At 36.7% G+C, this 23,426-nt stretch overlaps 2 protein-coding genes across 2 annotated transcripts in view; one reads left to right on the plus strand and one right to left on the minus strand.

Moving 5' to 3' along the window:
* Positions 1–4,666, plus strand: part of LOC121379653 (voltage-dependent calcium channel gamma-7 subunit-like) — a 32,521-nt gene extending 27,855 nt beyond the window's left edge. The window contains exons 3-4 of the mRNA XM_041508302.1: positions 3,088–3,222; positions 4,320–4,666. Coding sequence (XP_041364236.1) covers positions 3,088–3,222; positions 4,320–4,639 — 455 coding nt within the window. The 3' untranslated portion in view covers positions 4,640–4,666. The remainder of the gene's footprint in view (positions 1–3,087; positions 3,223–4,319) is intronic.
* A 13,050-nt stretch (positions 4,667–17,716) lies between these two features.
* On the minus strand, positions 17,717–22,838 carry LOC121379654 (metabotropic glutamate receptor 3-like). Its single transcript, XM_041508303.1, has 3 exons — positions 22,756–22,838; positions 19,772–21,671; positions 17,717–18,232 (listed from the first exon to the last, which is right to left on the minus strand). Exons 1-3 carry the CDS (start codon positions 22,836–22,838, stop codon positions 17,717–17,719), a joined length of 2,499 nt encoding a protein of 832 aa, XP_041364237.1.
* Positions 22,839–23,426: the final 588 nt, after the last annotated feature.

Raw genomic sequence — 23,426 nt, forward strand, 5'->3', positions numbered from 1 at the left:
AAAATACACCGCAGGTTATTGCATGGAGAAAACATGATACGTTGTCGGACAGTTATTTCGATTTGTTTTGTAGCCACTTTGACAATGATGCTTTATTTTGTACAGTAAAACCTCTCAAAAGTGGACCTTCCGTAAACCGGAATTCCCTCAAAACAGGACGTTTTTCGCGTCCTTTTTAAATATCTGTAGAGATATGGGATGGTGCAAAATGGCTGCGCCCATTATATAGCAACCGTCATATTTGTACCGTTCTTTTAATTAAATATACCAATATACTTGTTGATATTTAGTAATAATGTGTATTATATATCGTTGAATTTGCATACCAGTCCAAATGCCTTGCTCAAGCATCTCTTTAAACCAAGCAACTTTCGTAAGCACAAAACAAAAACTGCTCCGAGATCAGCATCAGCCCCAAGTTCAGCCAGCAAACGTTCGCGATCTATTTTATTGGTTGCCGATGTGGCTAATTAGTTTACCGTGAAGGGCATAAACCATAAATAATATCGAGTATAAATAACTGAACGGGGTTCTGTAGACTAACCTAACGTTCAGTTGAATAGCGTGTCTGTATTGTGGATAGTTTGACTATCTGTAAAACCGGTCTAGTACACGACGGATAGCGTGTCTGTATTGTGGATAGGTTGACTATCTGTAAAACAGGTCTAGAAAACGACAAATAGCGTGTCTGTATTGTGGATAGGTTGACTATCTGTAAAAACAGGTCTAGAACACGACGAATAGCTTGTCTGCATTGTGGATAGATTGACTGTCAGTAAAACAGGTCTAGAACACGACGCAAAGCTTGTCTGTATTTTGGATAGGTTAACCGTCAGTAAAACAGGTCTAGAACACAACAAATAGCGTGTCTGTATTGTGGATAGGTTGACTTTCTGTAAAACAGGTCTAGAACACGACAAATAGCGTGTCTGTATTGTGGATAGGTTGACTATCTGTAAAACAGATCTAGAACACGACGAATAGCGTGTCTGTATTATGGGTAGGTTGACTATCTGTAAAACAGGTCTAGAACACGACAAATAGCGTGTCTGTATTGTGGATAGGTTGACTATCCGTAAAACAGGTCTAGAAAACGACGAATAGCTTGTCTCTATTGTGGATAGGTTGACTATCTGTAAAACAGGTCTAGAACACGACGACTAGCTTGTCTGTATTGTGGATAGGTTGACTATCTGTAAAACAGGTCTAGAGCACGACAAATAGTGTGTCTGTATTGTGGATAGGTTGACTATCTGTAAAACAGTTCTAGAAAATGACGAATGGCTTGTCTGTATTGTGGATAGGTTGACTATCTGTAAAACAGGTCTAGAGCACGACAAATAGCGTGTCTGTATTGTGGATAGGTTGACTATCTGTAAAACAGGTCTAGAAAATGACGAATGGCTTGTCTGTATTGTGGATAGGTTGACTATCTGTAAAACAGGTCTAGAGCACGACAAATAGCGTGTCTGTATTGTGGATAGGTTGACTATCTGTAAAACAGGTCTAGAAAATGACGAATGGCTTGTCTGTATTGTGGATAGGTTGACTATCCGTAAAACAGGTCTAGAAAACGACGAATAGCTTGTCTCTATTGTGGATAGGTTGTCTATCTGTAAAACAGGTCTAGAAAATGACGAATGGCTTGTCTGTATTGTGGATAGGTTGACTATCTGTAAAACAGGGCTAGAGCACGACAAATAGCGTGTCTGTATTGTGGATAGGTTGACTATCTGTGTATTGTGTCTGTATAGGTTGACTATCTGTAAAACAGGTCTAGAGCACGACAAATAGCGTGTCTGTATTGTGGATAGGTTGACTATATGTAAAACAGGTCTAGAACACGACGACTAGCTTGTCTGTATTGTGGATAGGTTGTCTATCTGTAAAACAGGTCTAGAGCACGACAAATAGCGTGTCTGTATTGTGGATAGGTTGACTATCTGTAAAAACAGGTCTAGAGCACGACAAATAGCGTGTCTGTATTGTGGATAGGTTGACTATCCGTAAAACAGGTCTAGAGCACGACAAATAGCGTGTCTGTATTGTGGATAGGTTGTCTATCTGTAAAACAGGTCTAGAAAATGACGAATGGCTTGTCTGTATTGTGGATAGGTTGACTATCTGTAAAACAGGTCTAGAACACGACAAATAGCGTGTCTGTATTGTGGATAGGTTGTCTATCTGTAAAACAGGTCTAGAAAATGACGAATGGCTTGTCTGTATTGTGGATAGGTTGACTATCTGTAAAACAGGTCTAGAGCACGACAAATAGCGTGTCTGTATTGTGGATAGGTTGACTATCTGTAAAACAGGTCTAGAGCACGACAAATAGCGTGTCTGTATTGTGGATAGGTTGTCTATCTGTAAAACAGGTCTAGCCTCGTGATTAAGCCATCGGACATAAGGCTGGTAGGTACTGGGTTAGCAGCCCGGTGCCGGCTCCCACCCAGAACGAGTTTTAACGACTCACTGGGTAGGTGTAAGACCACTACACCCTCTGTTCTCTCACTAACCACTAACAACTAACCCACTGTCCTGGTCAGACAGCCCAGATAGCTGAGGTGTGTACCCAGGACAGCGTGCTTGAACCTTAATTGGATATTATCACAACAATATGTTGAAATATACTCAGGCCGTTCTACAACGGTGAAAGACGCATTTTTATTTTACATCACACATGCACGTGCACACATTTGATAGTTTTTAATGTTAGTAGATTGTGGTGCTCTCGAAGTGATCAGATCTTAACTTTGTAACTGAAACTGCTGTGCCATAATTTTGTATTAATTTAGTATACCCTTGTTCTACAGAATTAAAAACAAATTCGTAATGAGTAAAATACCGTTTCAGTTGCTGAAAGTGTTTTTCTGAATTTTAAGACAACGTTTACTGTTTCAGCTACTATTCGAATTTCGGCACCGTTGCACATATTTTATAATTTTTAATGTTAGTAGATTGTGGTGCACTCGAAGTGATCAGATCTTAACGTTGTAACTGAAACTGTTGTGCCATAATTTTTATTAATTTAGTATCCCCTTATTCTTCAGAATTAAAAAAATATTAAGACAAATTTTACTGTTTCAGGTGCTATTCGAATTTCGGCACCGTTGCAAGTGGCTGCCTTAGTGCTGTGTGGTCTAGCTGTACTTTTCAGCGTGGCTGGATCTTATCAAGCAGACGTGAAAACTCTTGTGTCGGGCGTGTTCTACATTCTGGCAGGTAGAGAGCACCGTTACTATTCTTCTGCACTGAGCGTTTGAAATATTGGACGGTGATGATCCATGCTATTGTTCATAGTATTTGGTATACTGGTAACGTGTAGTGGTGTAAATACATTTCTAATCTAATAACCCATTTGTACAACTGGCTAGTCAATATTATAGATATTCGAACCATTATCAATAAAGTAAATTAATGTGTAATGGTGTAAATATGTTTCTAATGTGATAACTCATCTGTACAACTGGCTCGTCAATATTATAGATATTCGAGCCATTATCAGTAAGTAAATTAATGTGTAGTGGTGTAAATATGTTTTTAATGTGATAACTCATCTGTGCAACTGGCTCGTTAATATTATAGATATTCGAGCCATTCTCAATAAAGTAAATTAATGTGTAGTGTATAAATATGTTTCTAATTTGATAACCCATTTGTGCTACTGGCTATTCACTATTATGGATATTCGAGCCTTTTTCAATAAAATAAATTAATGTGTAGTGGTGTAAATATGTTTTTAATGTGATAACCCATTTGTGCAACTGAATTCAGTTTTACTGGCTATTTAATATTATAGGTATTCGAGTCTTTCTCAATAAAGTAAATTGTAAAACAAAATTGTATATATATTTATGTTAGTTTTTATCTTAGTGGTTTTTAAGACAGATCTTCTTAGTTTATGATGTAGTTCGAATTTGAATAAAATACATTTTTATACAAGATGAAAGTACTTTATCTCTTCCACCTCAATGGACCCTTTCTCTGATTGGGCTTTTTTAACGTACTAGTCAGTAGTTATTTATTTTATAAAATAAAACATGTTTTAAGGCATTCGTAATTCACACGAAACATGTCGTATACCCTCAGGATAATTCGGAATGTTTTCAAATTAATTTTAAATCACTGGCAGGATTTTGCAAGTAAGGTTTTGATTGGTGGACATGAGCTCCAACTGGCTGTCTTTAGATCCACATGTAATAGTGGAGCTAATTTTAATTAGATTGTATTTCAGCCAATAACGTACAATAACATGAACTTTAAAAACATTATTGTATAATGACATTCATTCCACGTGTGTGTTTTGTTTGTTTCTCCAGGTCTGTGTCTCTCTGTGGGGATTATCCTGTACATCTCTGCCATCAACGACGAGGTTGGCCATCGCACCAGCAACAGCGACGATCCGTTTTCGTTCAAGTACACGTACGGCTGGTCGTTCTTTGTAGCTGGGGTCGGCTTCCTGTCATCAGAACTAGCTGCCATCACCAGTATCACGCTCTTTCTTAGAAGACATTCCGACCCAAGAGGCATGGTGCAAATTATCCCTGGCTTGAATGATAAACTATTTTATGACGAGACTCACAGTATCATTAGAATTAATAATACGGAAAACATTTTTATGCTTAGTCAATATAAATAGAATCAGTAAAGAGAAACACTCCTTAGAGTACGTGGTGGCAGCTGGTGCACTCCCTCCCATTAACCCTTTAACAACTGACACGGGCAAGCATTTCATACAACTAAGTTGTGTTAACAGCACGTCATACTTGAATCTGAGTTGGATATTAGTACGAAAATGTTATCATACCACCATTACCATCACCACCACCACTACCACCATGATCATCAGCATGATCATGATCATGATCATCATCATCACCATCATCATTATCATCATCAACAACATCTTCAACCCCACCCACTATCGCTCAACCAGATGAAAACACCGAAACTGTGGTGATATTTTAATTGTACAGTGATATGTTTTAAAGATGTTGTTAACATGCGGTGGTTATACAACAACAGATTATGTGTTTTCATATGGATTTGTTTTTAAACTGACAAACAGTTACAAATATCTTCCTTACGTCAAGCTAATGTGAGATAGCTGCTTTTTATATAGCTGCAAATATGTGTTTTATTAATGACGACGTCATCTGGATTTTCTAAGCATTTCAAGATTGTTTTCAGCATAAAATGAATTCTACAAAACATGAAGTGCATCACCAAAAGTACAAGCTCTGTACATCCGGCGATTCTGCGCAGTAATAATTCCGGTTATTTTGTATGAAATCTTTAAATCTTGTGGCCCAAAACTGATTAAATGCATTTTGTTTTCAAGAATCTTTAGTTTTTGTCATATATTTTACTACGAATAAAAACACACAAGTCTAAGCACGGAACCTTCAGTTTTGTTTTCTATGATTTATTGAATTAGACAAATATAGTTTTATGTAGTACCTATTCGAAAGTTTGGCATACCTACATATTAATTGGTCGTGAGAACGTAATAAAATAGTGCAACTTTGCATCGAGTCCGGAGATAATAATTCAAATGTAGTTTAGCATGTGTGTAAAATTGACATATACATAAATGCTGTCATGCGAATGTAAATAATATACATGCGTATTAATAATTGGTCAGTTTTGATTAATATTTTATATTGTCTATTTTTAAACTTGATAGCCGCTTGAGACGTCAGAAACCTCATTTTTGCCATAGTCATTGATAACTGCATTAAATTCTTCCTCCCGAAGAAACGTGACGTAAGTATTCCCCAAATGACCAGTAATAGGATCACAAACTTCACAAACACCATTGCGATTCACGGGAGTATACCGTCATGACCTTGTCAGAAAGACATTTATTTAACTCTGCCTGTGGCAGATACAGCTTCCTTCTGGGGGGTGTAGAGCAAGGGTTGACCTGAACTAACTGTCTGACAAAGTGTTTTTATGATATAAATACACACGCAATGACAAATAGATACACACCTATAGACACGTATTCACAGAAACACTATCATACACGTCTCTCTCTCTCTCTCTCTCTCTCTCTCTCTCTCTCTCTCTCTCTCTCTCTCTCTCTCTCTCTCTCTCTCTCTCTCTCTCTCTCTCTCTGTGTGTGTGTGTGTGTGTGTATGTCTGTCTCTGTCTGACTGGCATCGGTGTCGTCGTGGTTAGGCCATCGGTATATAGGCTGGTAAGTACTGGGTTCGGATCCCAGTCGACGCATGGGATTTTTAATCCAGATACCGACTCCAAACCCCGAGTGAGTGCTCCGCAAGGCTCATTGGGTAGATGTAAACCACTTGTACCGACCTGTGATCCATAACTGGTTCAACAAAGGCCATGGTTTGTGCTATCCTGCCTGTGGGAAGCGCAAATAAAAGATCCCTTGCTGCTAATCGGAAACGGTAGCCCATGTAATATATATATATATATATATATATATATATATATATATATATATATATATATGTGTGTGTGTGTGTGTGTGTGTGTGTGTGTGTGTGTGTGTGTGTGTGTGTGTGTGTGTGTGTGTGTATATGTGTGTGTATATGTGTGTGTATTGTATTGTATTTTGTATACTGTATATTATATATTATACAGTAAAGTTCACTTATAACGAACAGGCTTAGAACGAACTACTGCATATAACGAACTGATCGTAAAGAGAGAAAATGGAAACTAGGGTAATACTATATGGTTTTGTCGTTCAGATTTGCCAACAGAAAATACATTTTCGATGGTTCTGTATTCCCCTGTCGAATCCAGCTAGTGCAAAGCCATTGCAATTTTCTTCTCGACAGGCAGTCAAACTTCCCCTAATGATAAAAATGCGTAGTGAATCGTTTGGAACCAGATAAAGCTTTCTGTTAGTAATGCATTTATTAATAAACGTTGTTATCTAGATTCAGGCATTTTCATTCAATTCTGGCGGGGGCGAGACGTAGCCCAGTGGTAAGGCGCTCGCTTGATGCGCGGTCGGTTTGGTGTCGATATATATACTCTGTCAAAAAAGAAACGCATAGGCGAAATATTCATGGAATTATCTCTTTAATACAAAGTGGCATAATTTCGTTATTTATGATCGTATTAAATAAATGTTCAATGGGGTTGAGATCTGGCGATCTTGATGACCATGGCAGCACATTAATGTTCTCATTTTGTAGGAAATCCATTGTTACACGTGCCGTATGCGGCCTGGCATTGTCCTGCTGAAAGAGTTCTCTCTGTCGATCCAAAATGGGAAGCATGTGACAGCTGTCAGGTTGCCTTGCACGAACACAAGTTCACTTCTGCCGGTGTATGAGATGGCTCCCCACACCATGACACTCCCTCCACAGAATCTGTCAACTTGGGCGACGCAGTTGTTGGCAAAACGTTCATTGCGGCGTCTGTAAACACGTTGTCGTCCATCACGTCGATGTAGAAGGAAACGTGACTCGTCGCTGAACCATACTCGCTGTCAGTTTCCCAAGTTCCACCCCTGTACATTCGTGCACCAGCGAACACGTAAATATCGCTGTTGACGTCGCAGGACGGGGCCAACATACGGTCCCCTAGCCCGTAAACCAGCTTCTCGAAGTCGGTTCCGACTGGTTTGTGCAGACACCCTTCTGCTGTGGCAGTTTGGTGACGCAAGTGCAGAACCCGGATTTATCGATCTTGTGCTGCAGTTGTTATGCAAGGTCTTTCACTTCTGGGCCGGTCTTCAGCTCATTGAAACTGCTGGTACCTGTCCCAGAGACGTGAAATGGCGTGCGACTGCTGACTGCGATTCACCTAACTGGAGGCGGCCTATTGCAATGTTTCGATTCGGAAGGTTTAGTCTTGGCACCTTGTAACTCGTCTACGTCGAAATGTAAATTAGGCATCATTGTGAGCATCGCACAACGTGCCACAACGTGCGTTAAATGTGTTATAGGGTGCATTTGGGGATGCTGTCCTATTCCAGGAACATTAACAAACATGATCATTCAGCAACATTGTAAAAAAAAACCACACGATATTTTGTAAAATCAAACACTTTTCTTATTTTCCTATCACCTATGCGTTTCTTTTTTGACAGAGTATATATATATATATATATATATATATAATTCTCCAGCATTTCGAGATATTATCCAGACGAGATGACGACAACTGCAAAAGAACGCTTATCTGGCAACATATTTGATAGTGTTTTTATCATGTAATAATTACTTTACATATACCAATAGAGACAAAATACACACATCAGCACGAGAATATTGTAGGGAAAGCTTTATTTCGTGGCTCTACTTCTATAATACATTATTTTTTGTGTACATAATTGTTGCCAATATTAAAGATACACAGAACATACAAACTATTAAAGCATATAAAAACCCATACAATTATATAAGATACAGTCAAAAAGGTTCAGACAATTAAAATAATTTATTATTCTCACAAATCATCACTATTTACCGTGTACACCAAATACACCTACTACGATATACATACACATGTATATACAATCTTATACAATAATGAATACATGTACCGATATTCACACAATAAAATATTATACATGGCCTAATAATAATAATAATAATAATAATAATAATAATAATAAATATAAATATAAATATAACCGCAAGCGGGAATGAAGAATTCCCAAGCTGTAATAGTTGTACTTTACTCCCATTTATTTATACCTTACATTATAGCAATTATTACCACACACACACACACACACACACACACACACACACACACACACACACACACAGACAGAGGACAGAGAGAGAGAGAGAGAGAGGAGAGGGAGTGAGAGAGGGAGAGAGAGAGGGATGAGATGAGAGAGAGAGGAGACTGGGAGAGAGAGAGAGGAGGAGAGAGAGAGAGAGAGAGAGAGAGAGAGAGAGAGAGAGAGAGAGAGAGAGAGAGAGAGAGAGAGAGAGAGAGAGAGAGTCTCTCTCTCTCTCTCTCGTTCTCTCTCTGTCACACACACACAGGCACGGTGGAAGCAAGTAGACATGGGGGAAGCTGGCTGTGATCGAAGGCGCATAGCAACGTTTTTATGGGTTTTGGACGTATGCTCACCCGTAAAATTTTGAAAAGTAGATGTCCTGAAATGCATTTTCCTGCATTCTACAAGTAAAATTCATGTCTGCCTTAAGATTTACTACCAATATTGTTTATTCATAATTATTATTAATATTTTATTAACGTTAAAGATGTACTATAGTCCTGTTCAATTGTTTAGACCCTACCTTTTTTGCAGTTGTTACATTTAATTCCTATCCAATACTTGTTTTCTTTACACACGCGTGAAAACAAACCCAAACCCCGACATATTTCATATACAATTCATCATCTAAAATGCACGAAGTTGACTTATTTCCATTTTACAAAAATCTTTGTACTTTGAATTCAGGCGCGGATTCAGGCGGGGAGTCCAGGTGACACACACCCCTCTATTTTTTTTTTATCAAACAATATTTATTACAGAATACACACACAAAAAAAGAAAACTTATCCCATTCATCTGTTCAAAAGCAACAACGGGTTTTTGTCCCCCGCTATTAAAACACTTCTGTATCCGCGACTGCTATGTCATTAATGTTTAATGCTATTGGGAATAAAACACTGTAAAGTAACTATAAGATAGGTTGATACATTATGACTGTCAGGTTGTATGTCCATGAATAATATATAATATTTATTCTTTACTAATGTACGGGCAAGGAAGGAAATGTTTTATATAACGACGCACTCAACACATTTTATTTACGGTTATATGGCGTCAGACATATGGTTAAGGACCACACAGATATTGAGGGAGGAAACCCGCTGTCGCCACTTCATGGGCTACTCTTTTCGATTAGCAGCAAGGGATCTTTTGTATGCACCATCCCACAGACAGGGTAGTACATACCACGGCCTTTGATATACCAGTCGTGGTGCACTGGCTGGAATGAGAAATAGCCCACTGGGCTACGTCCCGCTCCTAATGCACGTGCGAGTGCTCATCTGAAGGCCACGTTCCCTTTTAGTGAGGGGGGTTGGGGTGAGGTGACTTATTACACACACACACACACACACACACACACACGTGGTCAGAATATTGTATATCCGCAATTGGTGAAGGTGTGGCCCTCTGCCCAACCCCACACCCATTTCTGGTTTCGTATGTAGGTGTTTTATATGGTTTTGTATTGATTGTCCGTGTTTTGTAATACGTTTATATTTGTTCAGTTGATAGGTTCTTTGATAGTGACTGATAAAGAATGTCATGGGAATAAATTGTTTTCAGTGTTAAAGAGTTAATAAATACACTGAACGTTATATGCTTGATGGGTAGGGAGAAGCAACTTAATCAGTCGACGAACTCATTTCTTCACCACTGTCTTCGTTAAGGGAGACTATCACACGTGGTATTTTATTTCTTATAAAACTATTTTGCTTTCTGAAATCTTCTTCGGTCTTTATTACATGTTTAACGGCGTCAGAGAAGTTTGTAGGTGTGCCAGAGTTCAAACCAAGTGCCAGTTCTTTCCTTATCGATATGTAGATTCCGCATTCCACCCTCAATTTAGGTAATTCGCCCTCTCTATAAAATCGGTATACTCGTCGTCTAATAACATCTTTATCAAAAAAAGTGACGAGTTTTTGGCCAGGATCTTTAACAATGCAATATGTGCTCGGATTGGTAGCTTTTAGATTTTTTTATACTTCTTTTCACTGTTGAAACCGAAACTTTAAGTGCAGCGGCAACTCGTTCGACAATTCGATAAGCGGCATATCTAGGTCTACCACGCTGATATTCGTCTTCAAAATAATCAAAAACGTTCTTAATACAAGATTTTACATCAACTGAAATGCGTTTCGATTTACCCACATTTTACTCAAATAACAATAATGTATTTTCTGTTAATTTATATACCCTTCTATACTTGTATTTCATGTGGTTTACACAATGCTACAACAGCACGTGCAATCATAGATTATACTTCGAAAATAATATGTTATTGACCATCGACTTGATATGTACAAGTAATGTTATCGTATTTTGGACATTCAGGGCCGTGTCTAGGGGATGGGCAAGTGGTGGAACCCCCGAAAAAGTCTGAACAATAGCTTTTGGTTTACAAATTGGCTTTGCGCATTACAAAAATCCCCACCCCCCACCCCCATAAATACTATAGATTTGACCACAAGGGATCCCAATTAAAAGAAAAAAAATGTGGAAAAGGGGAGGGCCTACCACACTGTGGACTCTGTAGCACCCCGACCTTGTGTAAGCTGATTTTTGTTTGTTACTACACCCCAGTTGTGTTAGGTTAGGTATGGTATGTAAATATAGAATTATATAAGAGCCGGTAACGGGGTGCGAACCCAGAACCTACCAGCCTTATATCCGATAGCCTAACCACTAGTCCACCGAGGCCGGTTTAAATCATTCAATAAAAGCTTTAGCAATGTGGGGAAATGTTCTCACAGGGTCGAGACTCTCCCCCACGATAGGTAACGTACTGTTTGACAGTTGAGTAGGATTAGTTCAGTGCAATCTGTATTTCTGTGTGGCCAGTATCAAAGTTCTCTTTCTGTTGTATTGTAACCTACATCTATAGTAGATTTTGTTTTCCCTCACTACACTTTTCCCATCTCAATTTCCCTTCAACTTTCCTTTCTCACCATTTTGACTTTTTCATTAATTTATCTTCTCTTCACTCTTTTTATCTTACAATTGATATTATTTATCCTGCAACCACAGTTTCTATTAACAGAATATGATGACGGATAAAGCAAAGTCATATCCTGCTACTAGACTTTTGACGTCACTCACTTGACATCACAGGCATAGCTACATTACAAAATTGTTCATTTGACCTCTAGCTCATCGTATAATGTGGCTGAAATAACAGAAATAATAGCTTTTTGCCTTAACTTTTATGGTCTGCAGGATAAAGATATTAACTAATTAATGAAATCGGATATTTTCTTTATCCTGTTCAGGCCAAATGAGAAATGTTCATTCTTACCTCCGACGTCATTAACTAGTTATTCTCTGTATACAAGTATTTTGCTGTACAATTATGGTTACAAAGAAGCCCACAATAACAATCATAATATATTTTACAGTAGAAAAACGAAGAAAGCAACCAGCGTACAGACATTAGACGAATAAAGTCAAAATCACAAAATATATCAAATCATCTAAACTCGAAATTAATTATTTCAGTAATTTGTTTACAAGCATACACAAAGTAGTACTAAACTATTATAGTTTTTATAACAGTAAATCATTACAGGATATATTCTTTTATTAAAGGGAATAAAATAACGACAACATTGTTATGTTTCTTAGGAAATTAAAGTTTAAAAAAACCCACACAAAAACCCCACAACAAACAACGAAAGTATTTAAAATATATTATATCAATCGATTCCAGACAGGTTCTACGTATTTTTCAGTAGTTTACCAACCGCGTATTTGAAATCTCATAGAACGTTATACTCCAATCTACTAGTATTTTACAGCTTCCTCAAAACATTTCACATATATCATTCAAGTTTAGATAACGTAAAGGACATAATTTGATAAAACGCGTCACATTTATAAACACAAAGTGTGCAGTTTAAGGAATAACAATGGGTAAACATTATTTGTATCGTATGAGCAATTATAAACCTAATAAATTTCAAAATAATCTTAACATTACTCGTATATTGGGTCAGTCGTATGGCCCGAGAGGTGTAGATTTTACCAAAGTTAATATTAAAGCCATTCTTGTAAACAATTCCAAGTTTCTTTTTATTATTATTTTATTTAAAATATATTATATCAATCGATTCCAGACAGGTTCTACGTATTTTCCAAAAGTTTACCAACCGCGTATTTGAAATCTCATAGAACGTTATACTCCAATCTACTAGTATTTGACAGCTTCCTCAAAACATTTCACATATATCATTCAAGTTTAGATAACGTAAAGGACATAATTTGATAAAACGCGTCACATTTATAAACACAAAGTGTGCAGTTTAAGGAATACCAATGGGTAAACATTATTTGTATCGTATGAGCAATTATAAACCTAATAAATTTCAAAATAATCTTAACATTACTCGTATATTGGGTCAGTCGTATGGCCCGAGAGGTGTAGATTTTACCAAAATTAATATTAAAGCCATTCTTGTAAACAATTCCAAGTTTCTTTTTATTATTATTTTAAAAAAATAGAGAAATGTTTAATAGTTTCAAATGACCTTGACCATAACATCACAGTTATGGTACGGATCATGGAGATGAACAAACATACCAAATATGAAAGCCATTCATCGCTTTCCAGGTGGTTCGTCCTCTAGACGTTTCGTCCACTAGACGTTTCGTCCACAGATGATTCGTCCACCGTACAATTCGTCTACTTAATATTCGTCCACCCACCTCGGACAATTCGTCCACTCGATTACAACATTTAGACCAATAAATTTAAAATATTATTTCTTAGCAATTAAAATGGTTAATTATTTTCCTTTTGTGGTAAACTACTAGTATATGAAACAAACTAAATTTTAGTGGCACTATCAACTTATTATTGTCTGTCTGTGTCCATTGTAATACTTTATTGATATATAATATATATATATATATATATATATTATTATTATTATTATTATTATTATTAATTTTGAGAGCTCGTTCAAAAATAGCGTCATAATAAATTTGTAAATACAATAATCATACATTTACTTTAATTGTCCCATCCCCTATTATAACTGCAATATTATAACTATAATAGACAAATTTTCCCCATCATACTTGGTAACCCCACTTCTGCCGCGGGCAAAGCCACTGGCGATGTCAAAGATATAGGCATGACAAAGCGGTTAGGTTAGGTTACAATCTGCACTTCTCTGACAATTCTGTGTCGATATTCCATTAAAATAAAACGTGTCCGTACATTTATTTAGTCCGTGGACGTAATATACGGTAAATAATTAATACAATTTTTTTTTTTATAGTGGACGAATTGTCCAAGGACAATGTTTTGTTCAACAGTGGACGACTTTGTAGTTGACGAATCGTCTGTGGATGAAACGTCCAGAAGACGAATCTTCTGCATCTTCATTCATTAAACCGTATTATGGTTAAAAACAATTTCATAAAGTTCCAAATGACCTTGACCTCACGGGCTGGGAATGTACAGATGAAACATTACAATACTCTGTTGGGTAACACATAAACATAATCCTGAAAGTGTAAACAATACTTTATGTACTAACATCTGGCATAATAGTGAAATACTTATAGATCGAAAACCATTTATATTCTTTTAAAATATGCCAGCAAAGAAATTATTTTCATAAGTGACCTATTTGATGAACAAGGTGATATTTTGTCTTACGATAAATGTATAAATTTATATCATACAACAACAAATTTCATATACTCTGTTTACTTGTAAAGGCAGTAACATCATACATAAAAATATTAGATGGCGTGAAAGATGACAGTTTCACAACAATAAATAAACCCATTCTTCCATTTAAACTAAAACTATTGTTATTGTTGATTCGAAGATGTGCAATTTATGTAGCAATTATCCTGATCACATTTATTCGTAGAATGCAATAAGACAAAAAACGTAAGGAATATTAACTAAGCCTGAATATTAAGTAAGACAGGGAATATACTTACTTTCAATAAAAATAATATCATGTTTGGTTTCATAAATAATGAAAAAGACAACTTTCTTAACTGGCTAATTAATAATATAAAATACTATGTTTACTGTACAAAAAATACAGATTTTTTTTTTAGAAATAACTGCCATTACAAATATATTGCAAAAAACAAAATTGAAATAGAAAGATATAATTCTATTTAAAAATTGCCACTATACAAAAATTAATAAAGAATGAGCCCCATGGCTCAATATCTTTAATGACGGATATATATAGATACAATATATATATATATATATATTTATTTATTTATTTAACAGGGCTCACGCGACCAGGCGAAGTGAGCCCAAACTTCGCCTTGATCTCGCCGACTTCGCCCTGACCGTGTGTCTGGAGCGATATCAAAGTCGCCTTGTCAAAACACGCCACATGCTTGACAACATGCGTTCACGGGTGACTGACCAGGAATTTGGAGATGGCGACATGCGTAATTAAGGGCCTTTGAAGGAAATTGTTTTGGCATTAAAGTACATAGTTTGTAAAAATATAGATATAGTACTTTGCAAGACAGTAGAACCCAAATAACTATCCTGTATGTTTGTGTTGCATTGTTTTATTATTATTGAAGGTAACTCACTTGGAAAAGTATATATATATATATATATATATATATATATATATATATATATATATATATATATATATATATATATATATATATATATATATATATATATTTATTTTTATTATTTAATGAATTAAGACAACGTTTAGAAATGTGGTACTATTGCGATGTACTTTAAAATATAACTTGTTTTCACAATACTAAATGTACTTGTATACATGCATACGATATTAATGTCGATTTTAAAAATAAATGTTTAACGTGGTACATTGCTTTTTTGTTGTTTATTACTGTAAAAAATAGAAATAAATTCAAGTTTCCCTCTGGTTAAAAACTTCTCCCTCTCAAGGTCTGGAGAGAGAAGTCACTTCTCCCTAAAATTTAGACCTAGCTTGAGCCCTGAATATATATATATATATATATATATATATATATATATATATATATATATATAGAGAGAGAGAGAGAGAGAGAGAGAGAGAGAGAGAGAGAGAGAGAGAGAGAGAGAGAGAGAGAGAGAGAGAGAGACACACACACACACACACACAATCAGACCTCGACATTTACACCATCTGACCACAAATTGTCGTCCATCAAAGTTATTCTGTTCATTACACCGGAATTCACATCTTCCGACACCGACAGAGCAAATTAGGAACAAACGTGCATGGATTTCTCTCTGAATCATTTAAATTAGAAAGATGTTGTAGGCAAGGCGATCATTATATATTTATTTTATGTGTTGAAATTATTGGCGTCATAGTTAGAAGTTCACCTAATATTAAAGGTACCATTATAGATGGAGAGGAATATTTAATATCACAATATGCAGATGATACTAGTTGTATTCTTGATGGCTCTCCAGAATCTCTACACAATACACTGTCAGTTTTAGACTATTATGCAGAAGTATTTGGCCTCAAAATAAATTATTCTAAATCAAAAGCTATTTGGATAGGAAGTCAAAAATATTCAAAGGAAGTGTTTCACCATGACAGATGGAAGCTAGAATGGGGTTCAGATCAGTTTACTTTATTGGGTATCAACGTTTCAGTAAATTTAGAAAGAATTATTGAATTCATGTATTTATGGAAAGAAGTAAAATCATGGATTATATGCAAAACAGGAAACGAAATCAATATCAGCAAAGATATTGTCATATTTGGTATAACTAATAACAAAAATAGTAGCTTCATAAATTGGTTAACTATAAACATCAAGTATTGTATCTACAGTATGTAAATAAAGAATTTTAAAAAATATAAATAGCGTTTAAAATATGTTAAAAACTAAATTTGATATCGAAAAATATATTCCTTTTAAAAATTGTAGCTATGAAAAATTCCATGAAAAATGGATTCTTTTGCTTGACCTTTTTATTAAATGAAACTTAACAATATCACTCTTTTTACGAACAGGAAAAAAGCAGAAATTTAGCTTGTTTGGAAATATATTTCAGTACTATTCACTTATGTACAATGTTTAACATATTAAATGATTGCAAAGTAGCGATTCCAGGGCTCCAACCCTGGCACTACTATATTTATTTTCTGGGGTCAATAAACTTTATTTTTACAAAACAAAAACAAAAATCTCTTCCTATAAACCAACCTAGTCCTACCAATATTAAACCATTTCCCAACAAATCTCATCCTATGAACCAATGTAATCCTACCAATACTATATATTGTTTCTTATTACTCTCTTCGTGCGAAACAACCAAATCCTACTACTAGGTAGTCAAATGAATTAACCTAATCCTACCAATTTACCATTTACTAACAATTCTTGACGTGAGAATCAACCTAACCCAATACCATTTCTTATAATTCTCTTCATGTGAATCAACCTAATCCTACCAATACACCATTCCCTATCAATTCTTGTGTCAATCGACCTAATCCTACCAATACACCACTCCCTATCAATTCTTGTGTCAATCGACCTAATCCTACCAATACACCACTCCCTATCAATTCTTGTGTCAATCGACCTAATCCTACCAATACACCACTCCCTATCAATTCTTGTGTCAATCGACCTAATCCTACCAATACACCACTCCCTATCAATTCTTGTGTGAATCGACCTGATCCTACCAATACACCATTCCCTATCAATTCATGTGTGAATCAACCTAATCCTACCAATAATAGACCACTCCCTATCTATCAATCAATCTAATCCTACTAATACTATACCATTTTCTAACAATCCTCGTCAACCAACTTTCCATTAGACCAACCATTTTACAGATAATTTTTAAAATATACTATTATTTTGCGTTGTATGTTTTATTAGGGCTTGTTTTGTTGATCAACATAATTGGGTTAGCGGTTTATAGCAGCCCTTCAAAAGGTACTTACTCCATAATAAAAAATTAATAGCATCACTCAGTCAATACACTGCGATCAGGGTCAGTCTAGGGTCTCATGTTTCCAGATGTAATGGGGAAACTCTATTAGTGGAGTTAGGTAAACGAGGATGACTTTTCAAAATATTTTGAGTCGCAATCTGCGATACTGAAGTGCGATTAATCAGATTCTGGGCGTCGGTGGTCACGTAGTACAGGGCATATATCTTTGGTACAAACAAGAAGATAAGCGTGACGAGAGAATTGGAGAGCATGGCCAGTGAGAGGAGCAGAGCTCGACTGGTGGTCTTGGCCGTGGTGAAATACGTGGGGACGAAGGCGAGCCAGAGGACGATCGTGGTGTACACCAAGAAGCTCGTGAACCGTGACTCGTTATAGTTCTGAGGAAGCTTCCTCGTCTTGATGGCATGGAACGCGCAGACGATCACCAGGCAGAGGTTGCAAACCAAGGCAACGAGAAAGCTCGTTTCTGGAATCACACACCGCACCTCGACGTATTTTTCACCTAGATTCGGCATCACAGTTGCTGCATAAGGAGTGTTCAGGAAAATTCCAGAAAATACAACCAACGTCTGAATAAGAAAAAAAAAACAAGACTTCAGTCTTTTGAAACATATCAGGAGAAATGTGTACACAGAGTTGTTTCCCCTTACGTCACTCTTAAATGACTGTTAATGGCTGATAATTACGTTTTAAACACGTTTCAAAACGAAATATATGTTTTACAAACTATTACAACTGAGAAAATATGTGCAAAGCACTTAGTAAATATATGGTCTTCCATAAATGGTGCTCGGAAATATTTTCGATCCGTAATATAGCTCAGAATGAAGACCACTTTGCGAAAACAATACATGGTCATTATATGGATGTTTTAAGCGTTGAACCTAAAGAATGAATATTTAATCCATTAGGTTCACCAATCTAATATTACAATTATTTTACAATATGCATTCTATTGAGTCGAACAAAGGCAATTTTGTAACTAATGTTACAAAACATTACCTTAATTTGCCATACACAGATGATATACCTAGATTGTGTATTGTTTAAAAAAAAAAACGTGGCTAATGTAATTAGTTCCGTTAAATTGCATGGAATTTGAAATCCCCTGAGGTTCATACAGATTTGGAATGTGCTTGAATATGGGTGATTCTAATGAAAAGCACTTTCTTTCGTTTGTTTATTATTTGTCATGGTGATCTTGACAGTGTGAACAAGAAGTTACGTTGGGTCTTGGTAATGGGAAAAAACTCATCTTATTAAGTATATATTTATCCTGATATGTCATCTAATAACATAGACGATTTTTCTTTTCTGTTGTAATAATCAATAAGATAATTCGACACAATTTCATACAATTGGTGTGACAATCACATTTCATTCTTATAAACGTTTACATGTGTAGTATTAAAACTGAACAAAATGGAATCGTTAATCATTGGAACCTCAGAAAAGTGACACTCAATCTAACAGAAACTTCAGTAAAATTAGAACTATGTTATACTCTTTAAAAAAAAGTAGGGGAACCTGAAATATTAATGTTAATATCAACTATTAGACCGAACATACGTTTTGACCACAGACATCTTAGTAAAGAACGTTCAGGTCTGTTTATCAACACACCAAAACACATTCCATAGTACACGTGCGTGGGGTGTCATTAACGATTTTGACCATTTCAAGGAAGGTCGATTAATCACTGTTGAACATTATTTCTGTCAATCTTTTTCATTCTGTTGATCATACAGTTGTTATTGTTTTGTTTTTAGTCATTTTTATTGTTTGAATTTGCGATTTACTGATAAAAAACGTCAACTTTCAAATTTCACCTCTGACCCCAATAGTCTTTCAAGATCTTTGGTGGCCATAAAACCTACAGTAATACTGAACTACCGGTTGTAATATTTGCCCAATTAATTCACTATTATCATATAATCATTCCCCACAGCTAATATACCTTACAAGTTTGGCAATTGTAAATTTTTATTAGAGTTCCCCTACTTTTTTGGAAGAGTATATATAAGGTGTAATATTAAAACGGCTCTTATTTGGAAACACCTGAACAATGGCTGTTAACTGTGTCTTTAACATGAATCTTAGTTGCATACCTGTGCGACCAAAAGCAAAACTGTTAAAAGTATCTGTGCTTTTGATCCAATCATAGCTGGCTTGTTGTTTGATCGTCGACCAGCTGTAAATATTCTGTAGACCCTGTTCGTTTTGACAGTCAGAGGACCATAGTTGAGGGTGAAACTGAGATGAAACATACTGTAGGTGATTATGCAGGATGCATTAGATGGCTTGATGACAAATAACGTAATGACAATGTTTGAAAGAAAAATGCCAAACAACATGATGAAGGAAAGTTCCCGAGAACTAGCTTTTATGAGCCTTTTGTCGTGGTTTCGTGTGTAAAGAATTGTAACCACTGCCCAGAGAACAGTGGTTAAACAATCCAAAGCAAGAATAGCCTTTCCTATGAAGTCATCAATACTTGCGTAGGTCAATGTTATTTGTTTGCATTCTGTACGATGCATATTCGGCCATGTAAAATTGATAGATGTTGGGCACACCACACACTTTGGAAGTTCACCTATAATAACAGTCTTTTCATTATCGCGACATCTCTGACAGTACCAACAGCAGTGCGGCTGCGTGACCACGGCCTGGAATCCCGGCAGGCACCGATCACTGCACGTGGACCTGGGGATGGTCTGCTTCTCGTTCAGAACTAACGGATTCCACGAAATACTGGATGGCTCAAACATTTTAAACAGTTTATTCGAACTGTCCCACAGTCCTACCATTTTCAAGGAGTAGTTAATTCCGTTAAAGTGATAGTTATGAACTTGGTAAATAGATATTCCATCTCCATTAGAGTCAATTGCTATGTGTCCATTTTCTCCCTGAAAGGATGTATTTCTCAGCGATGACAACAACTGTTCAGAAGTAAAACATGTGATAGGGTTGTCCGGGCAATGTGTTGTTAGTCTGTCTATAGCATACGCGTAGCTATACACAGCGTCAATAACATGTGATACGGTTGTTTCATGTGTGTACCGTCCGGCTGAAGCAAAACTAAATATCTCTGAGCAAGATTTCTGTGAATTACTTGCATTAAAGTCGCACTTCATCTCTGAGGAAAAAAAGTCTCGAAACCAAGGATTATTGGTCGCATTTCGAGGTGTCAGATGTTGAAAATATTCATCAAATCGCTGAACAACTTTTGAAAAGAAGTTAATAATAATAGCACCATTTGCTATATCCTCAATACCACTGTAATCTTGAATATTTCTACCCCAACCATCACTGCCAATCCATGAAAATTTCCCTTGTGCATTTTTTCGTTTGACGGCAAAGAAGAACGCCCTGGCCTGATACAGTGGTGAAAACAGAACAACAACCTTGGCCCTTGGCTTGGATAACAACTCGTCTACAATAGCATCATAATCTGCATCGCTAAAGCTCTGCTTCATTTCTCGCTGGACAGCCAAACAGAATCCCGATTCCTCCACTCTTTTCTTGATTTCTTTGTAGCCCTCGCTTCCGTAACTTCCTTCGGAATATATTACTGAAATATAGGTCCAGTGGAAATGTTCTAAGATGTCCACAATTACTTTGGACTGCAGGGTGTCAGATGGAACGATACGCGAAAAGTAAGGATATATATATTTATTTGATAACAGTGAACTCGTCGATAAATAGCTAAGAATGGGAACTTTGAAAAGAGACAAAAGATCGGCAATTTGAACAGTGCTTTTGCTGCTTTCCGACCCGATGACGGCAGTAACCTGTATTGATCGCAGATGGTCTACATCCGATGTGCGTTGTTCTTTCTGAATAAAGTGAAGAGATCGGATCAGTGCGGTAGTGTCCTTGGAACAATCGTCCATGATAACAAAACCTAGTTTCACGTTTGGAAGGATGTCTTGGCGTCTGTTAATCTCATTAACAGTAAATGCCATTGCTTCCACGCGCTGAAGAGCGCCAAGTTCCCGCAGTTCTGTGCTGCAAAACGTCCGTTTGTCATACCTAAGAGGATAAATATATATATATATATATATATATATATATACATATATACATATATACATATATACATATATACATACATACATACATACATACATACATATATATATATATATATATATATATGACAATTGATAAATAGATGATTAGATTAAAATAATTTGTTAGAATAAACATGACTAAACCAATAAAAAGTAATAAGTTTTGTTTTTGTTTTTGTTTAACGACACCACTGGAGCACATTGATTAATTAATCATCGACTATTGGATGTCAAACATTTGGTCATTCTGACACGTAGACATCAGAGGAAACCCACTACATTTTTTCATTAGCAGCAAACCGGCCTCGGTGGCGTCGTGGTAGGCCATCGGTCTACAGGCTGGTAGGTACTGGGTTCGGATTCCAGTCGAGGCATGGGATTTTTAATCCAGATACTGACTCCAAACCCTGAGTGAGTGCTCCGCAAGGCTCAATGGGTAGGTGTAAACCACTTGCACCGACCAGTGATCCATAACTGGTTCAACAAAGGCCATGGTTTGTGCTATCCTGCCTGTGGGAAGCGCAAATAAAACCCCAATAAAAGTCCAAGTGCCGACGGTTTTACTGCAGAATGTTTACAATTTGTTTGAAAAGACATTGGCTATATTGTTTTAAGATCTGTTAATTATGTTTTTATTATTGGTGAATTATAATTATATTATCAATAACACAAAAACTAGGGGTAATAACTTGTATACCAAAAGAGAACAAACCAAAACGCTTTCTCACTAACTGGCGACCCATTTTACTCTTACATGTTGTCTATAAATTACTATCTGTGTGCATATCAGAAAGGCTAAAAGGGGTGCTCCTCATTCTTAAAAGACATATCGGTGACAATATAAGGATTTTGTATGACATTCTGTATTATACTGAGTCATAAAATATCCCTGGAATGTTGTTACGAGTATACTTTGAAATGGCATTTGACTCTATATCATGGTATTTCATAAACAAGACTCGATCTTTCTTGTTTCATGCAGCCCATCTTCATGCTCGACGGCCCCGGGTTGCGCCTACCTTGACAAATCGTCACATTGCCGACAGACGTTAATGGTGTAGGAAGCGTCAGAACTGGGGTATTCGTCGCTGTCACGTGTCATTTTTCAGATGAGTCCATGTTCACTTTGGACTTCTTTGACAGGCGTGGTCGGATCTGGAGACGATGAAATGAACGGCACGCCAACGTCACAATGAGATTTCATGAAAGATTTGGCGGTAGATCGGTTATGGTGTGGGATGGTATCACTATGACTGACAGACCCCCCCCCCCCCCCCCTCCATATTGTGCAAGGAAGGGTCACTGGGCAGTACTACCGGGACAACATACTGACAACCCTTTGTCGTCCCGTTTGCTAGGCGTGTGGGTCTATGTTTTGTTTTTCAGGACGACAATGCCCGTGCTCACCGTGCACGAATCGTCAATGCTCACCTCCAGCAGCACAACATCTATCGAATGCCATGGCCAGCAGAGAGCCCAGACCTTTCACCCAATGAACATGTCTTGGACATGATAGAGAGACGTGTGCGTCAACGTTAAAGACCGCCGACCACGTTAGCGTAACTTGGTCAGGCGCTGCAAAAGGAGTGGAACAGACTCCCTCAAATGGTCATTGGGAGATTCATACGCAGTATGCCTCGTCGACTGAATGAATGTCTGACACATCGCGACGGTAACACCCACTACTGAT

The sequence above is a fragment of the Gigantopelta aegis genome, chromosome 8 (assembly GCF_016097555.1).
Source record: "Gigantopelta aegis isolate Gae_Host chromosome 8, Gae_host_genome, whole genome shotgun sequence".
Classification (NCBI taxonomy): domain Eukaryota; kingdom Metazoa; phylum Mollusca; class Gastropoda; order Neomphalida; family Peltospiridae; genus Gigantopelta; species Gigantopelta aegis.